Source organism: Rosa chinensis, chromosome 7 (assembly GCF_002994745.2).
Source record: "Rosa chinensis cultivar Old Blush chromosome 7, RchiOBHm-V2, whole genome shotgun sequence".
Taxonomy (NCBI): Eukaryota; Viridiplantae; Streptophyta; class Magnoliopsida; order Rosales; family Rosaceae; genus Rosa; species Rosa chinensis.
Window position 1 is genome coordinate 44,962,401 of NC_037094.1, and position 4,975 is coordinate 44,967,375.

The 4,975-nt window shown below is 36.1% G+C and overlaps 1 protein-coding gene across 1 annotated transcript; it reads right to left on the reverse strand.

Moving 5' to 3' along the window:
* LOC112176820 (COP9 signalosome complex subunit 8) lies at window positions 1-4,495 on the reverse strand. Its single transcript, XM_024314908.2, has 5 exons — window positions 4,339-4,495; window positions 4,159-4,238; window positions 3,681-3,862; window positions 1,017-1,124; window positions 1-345 (listed from the first exon to the last, which is right to left on the reverse strand). Exons 1-5 carry the CDS (start codon window positions 4,420-4,422, stop codon window positions 206-208), a joined length of 594 nt encoding a protein of 197 aa, XP_024170676.1. The 5' UTR covers window positions 4,423-4,495; the 3' UTR covers window positions 1-205.
* Between the last annotated feature and the right edge of the window lie 480 nt (window positions 4,496-4,975).

The window sequence follows — 4,975 nt, forward strand, 5'->3', positions numbered from 1 at the left end:
TAATTAGGTTAAAGTAGCATTTGTTATAATCACCCCTCAACTGCAATAAGTTTTGAACCTGTAGTATGATTCCATAAAATAAAATGCTCAAAAGCTTCCATTGATGCACAATCTGAAATCCTTGAATTTACCCTACTAAATCATAATCCAAGTAAGCAGCTGCTTAATAAAGACAATTCGCAGCTTCTGTTGCCTTAAAACTGAACTAATGCTCTAGATGGAATACATATTCTGTCAAGCTCTGCAATTTACTGGGATTCAGTTTCTGCTCAGTAATAACAGGCTGCTTCTTCACAGTAATCATTTGTGAAGCAGGGTCCACAATCCAACCTTGCTGTCGTACATCTGCATACAAAAATGAGATCTCAATAATTTAACAAAAAAATAAGCCGACTTTTCATTTGGATAACAGGCCTAAACAGTAATAATGCAATTAACCGGAAAGTCATCGAACATGATTTTTCGTTTTATAGAAGGAACAACTCAAAGCATGATAACGAGTGTTGTCATCATGATCAGCCATCAAACACTAGCGAACTTTCTAGCTAAAGTAACTGCTTTCAAAGGGACAATAAGATCAAGAACCAAAAACTATTATCAATCTAGGTTCCTTTATTTCTTTAGTTTTCTTGAAGATGATTTCCTATATGTATGCAGCAGACTTGTATAAATGACAAGAGAGCAACCAAACCCACCAAAAATAGGCATTTATAATATTACCCACAATAATATTACAACCTGGGTACACAACTGACTAGAGCCAACTCTACAACTGCCTCTGATCAATAGCTTGCTTAGGACATTAGGGCAAATAGACTCTGAATATCAAAGTCTCATAGCTTCAAAGAAATGTCATGAATTGTTTCCCATAGATAACCAAAGTCTAACAATATTATTATCTTTTTAGATGTTGATGTTTTTCTTCTTTCAAGCTTAACCCAGAGCAATTTGGTAACAGACATATTTGGAAAAAAAAAAAAAAAAAAAGAAGAAGAAGAAAAGAAGAAGAAGCTTACAATTTCTGGAATCATCCTCATTCATGCCCAAAAAGAGAGCTGTATCTTGGATGCATATTGTAGAATAAGCAGACTGCAGCAGCTGAAACATCTTCTTGGTGTAAAGATCTGCAAGAAGTTCAGAAGAAGTATAATGATGACATGAACTGCATAACATAAGAACTAGCGCACTACAAGTTACCATATACACAACTTCAGAAATTGATATGCAGGAATTACATGAATAATTAGAAGACCATACAGATTTTGTTATTTGTTCTAAATTCAACCAGGCATTCAGGATTGCATTATGCAAGTCAACCCCATAGAACTTAACAGCAGAGATTCAGGACTTGATTATGCAAGTTGACCCTAAAGAACTTGTAAGCATGATATAATAGATTGAGAGTCTGACAATATTGTCCAGAATGAAAATTGAAAAGTACTTGTGACCAAGTGTGTCATTTATCATTCATGAGAAAAAAAAAGGACCAAAGACAAAACCCTCTATCGTGACTCTGATAATTTGATCAGCTAAAGCATCATCCCATGACACCACTAAACATGCTGATGTATTCATCTGTAGCAACAACAAATATTAAGAGGTGAAATGTTGTTTGTACTTTTACTTCTTATGCAAATCTTCAGATGCAGCTAAATATTCTCAAATTTTGGCATTGCCATAAACCATAATGAACTCTTCACAGAACACCTACTCTCTCAGGGGAAGAAAATATTCCAATGTAAAAGAAAATAAAGAAAAGGGTGTGAAATAACATTCCAGTCACGTGTGCCCATGAGTTCCACAGATTATTCTTTAGAGAAAAAATCACACAAACAAATCTAAAACACACTTCCATTTGCATCATAATCATATGAACAATAATCTTGCAATTGTAAGTTCAAAGAAAAGAGAATAGAATTCAAAAGACACATTTATGACCAGTGCGTCACCATATTAACACTAGAAACATGTTATATAGGTTGATGTCCTAAGGTCAGCATAAATTCAAGAAGAGCACTCAATTCTCATCTCATTATGACCTCAAATCATTCATCTCCAAACTCCTGCATCCAAATAAGGCTTCATTCTCCATAAATTCTCTCCAGCAAAAACAAGAAAGCTTCTGATCTAATATCCAATTCAACAAGGGTCCAAACAACACACACATCAACTCTCCAACAGTCTTCTAATGCCCTTGCCAAAGATATGAGGGACTACAATCCATAATATTGTTTCTCACATACAAAAAAGGCATACTCTGTAGCCCATGGAGTCACACAAAATGATCAATATCTTAGGTCACCATAGTCCAACACAATGTTACCCCAAAAATCAACATCTTAATAAGAAAGTTAAAAAGGCTAAATAGCTGTGGAGCATTACACAAACTGAATTCAAGTCTAGTTTGAGTATTACTTTCTTGATTTTTTTCCTTCTTTTGGTTGCGTGTCATGGCATCATAATTGCCCTTGCCAAAGACTCATAATGCCCTTGACAAGGCATAACTATACTTGAATACTTCTCTACTAGCCAGAGAAAGGGTTACCAAAACAGAAGAGATTTTATGGGTAGTGAGTTGCAAGAGATTCACCAAGAAAAGAAAATAAGTCACCACCTCCTTGTGTCAACTTCGAGATGGGGAAGAAATTCATCATCAACCCATACAGGTAAAAAAAAATCCACACAAATTCCAGTGAAAATGAATAGACTTTATTTTGAATTAGAGTTCCCCATCTCGACATGGCAGTTGTAAATAAGTCATTCAAAGTTACTCCTGTCTAATGGCCTTACAATCAAAATCCACTGATGATTTGATAACCTGACCTTTCTACTTGAAATTCAAAAAAAAAAAAAAAAATAGTAATAATAGAAAGCCAGCCTATCCGTTTTTTCTCAAGTTTGCTTCAAAATACAACAGCTTAGTACATATTTGAATTTGTTTGAAGAAATAGACCCAAGAATATATAAATTTATTGCACGATAGATGGGGGGGTCTTTTCTAGAGGTGTGAAAGTTTTGATATTTATCAACACAGGTTGGCCTTATTGCTTTAAGAGCTTTAAGAGAAATACGTGCATCACACATAAGGCTACAACTACAAGGTTATATGTATAGGTGACTTCGTAAACCCACTTTAGCCCCAGATTTTCTAGAGTACTTTCAAGTTCCAAGATAAATAATAAGAACAAATGATGTGGAGATGCTGCCTACTCAAACCATATCCTTAAAATCATAATCAACATAAAAGTGGCGCTTCCTAATTCACAAAATAGCAGCTGAAAAGGGCAGGCGAAGGAAAAAAAAAAAAAACCATTATTACTTCTTCAGTAGCAGAGGTTGAGCTGGCAAAGAAGTGAAAAGCGCTGACAACTCCAATGTCTCAAAAGTTTATCATTGAATCATTGATCATAACAAACTTTCTCAACTCCCGCAAAGGAGGAGAGAGCAAAAAAAAAAAAAGCAAACTAATTCAAAGCATTACAAACTATATAGAAAAAGCTTATGTCCAATGTCAAGTGAAATTCAGATATCATCAGTACAAGAGTCAATTCTTCAATAATCCTTGGAGTATAAATCATTATCATGCTACTGTTATGAATCATTATACAAATAATGCTGAAACTACGATTATGATACATGTAGAAAACAAGTAACACAGGTTGTGATCTCGAGAAACTTGCCTGAAAAGGCCGCAACAAGACCTTGAGCTTCCTGACTCCAATCAAATCCACGAATAGCTTCATACACGCCCCCATAGTCCCGCACCCAGAGCTTCTGACCAATTTTCCAAGCAGCCTGCACTTCCTGCTGGTTCTCCTTGACCGCAGAAGGCATCGACTTCCAAAGAAACCTCATACTGTTACTGCATTATCACACCACCCACAATCAAAATTCTAAATAACACGAAATCCAGCAATACAGAACAGCAGAAACTGGCAAAGCAACACTAATTCCAAACCGAAACATTGCAAAGCAACATGCAATTAGAAAAAAACAAAACAGCAAAGCATTATTTGGCCGCTAAAAATTAAAGGAAAATTACAACAAAGGGGTCCAAAGCCTTCTAATTCTTCAGAATCCGTTTACAACACACAGGTCTAGGGTTCGAGAGCTCAAAACTGTAATCTCTGAAATTACAAAGTGATTGAAAGAACATACATATCGCCGGCGTAAATGTGACCGAGAAGATGAATGGCGTAGGGCCAGTCTTCCTGGAAAGAGACGCCCTCCGCCGCGACCTGTATGATCAGAGATTGACCTCAGAACGAGAATCCAAGCAAAAAAAAAAAAAAAAACTGCGGGATGATTTAGGGTTTGAAAGCGAAAGCGAAATCGAACCTGAAGCATGATTTCGTCGCAGATATCGGCGATTCTTTCATACGATTTGGAGGCCAAGGCCTCGGAGAGTGGAGAGAAATCCATCGCTGCTATTCTCCGGGCTCTACTCACTATTTTTCTTACTGCCCCCACTTTTTATTGTGGAGATATAAAAGAGAAAACTTTCACCTCTCTTCTTAATTATTTTTCTCTATCGAAATTCCTATTTTGCCCCTTTACAACTCCGCCTCTATCGCCGGACCACCACCAGAAACGTCGGCCGGCACCTGATTCCACACACCTTGCCTCGATCAGGTGGTGGCCCGGTCATCTCATATTGTTTTATTTTTGATATAAACAACAGTTTGTGTTGCAATGTGAACATAAGAGTAGTTTGGATGAGTGACAATGCTACATAGTCAAACAATTCTTCATTCTGTTTCCCTTAAACAATCTATTGTTTGAGTTTCTTTTGGTTAATTTCTTTTAATTCCGATTAATTTTCTTTTGGTTTGGTTTTCATGGAATTTGGGTTGCTTAATTATTGCGAACCAAAATTTGTTTGGGGTTTTTTTTTTTTTTTTATTGCTTATTTTTGTGAATTGGAACTGGTTTGCTTAATTATTATTGGTTTGGTTTTTTTTTTTTTTTTTACAGT

What these genes read in the sequence shown, in the direction of transcription:
- LOC112176820 (XM_024314908.2), bottom strand. Translation starts at nt 4,422, where the DNA reads ATGGATTTCTCTCCACTCTCCGAGGCCTTGGCCTCCAAATCGTATGAA. An exon ending in GCGACGAAATCATGCTTCAG is followed by an intron (nt 4,239 to 4,338) that starts GTTCGATTTCGC and finishes CTGATCATACAG; the next exon opens with GTCGCGGCGGAGGGCGTCTC. An exon ending in CACATTTACGCCGGCGATAT is followed by an intron (nt 3,863 to 4,158) that starts GTATGTTCTTTC and finishes GTGATAATGCAG; the next exon opens with TAACAGTATGAGGTTTCTTT.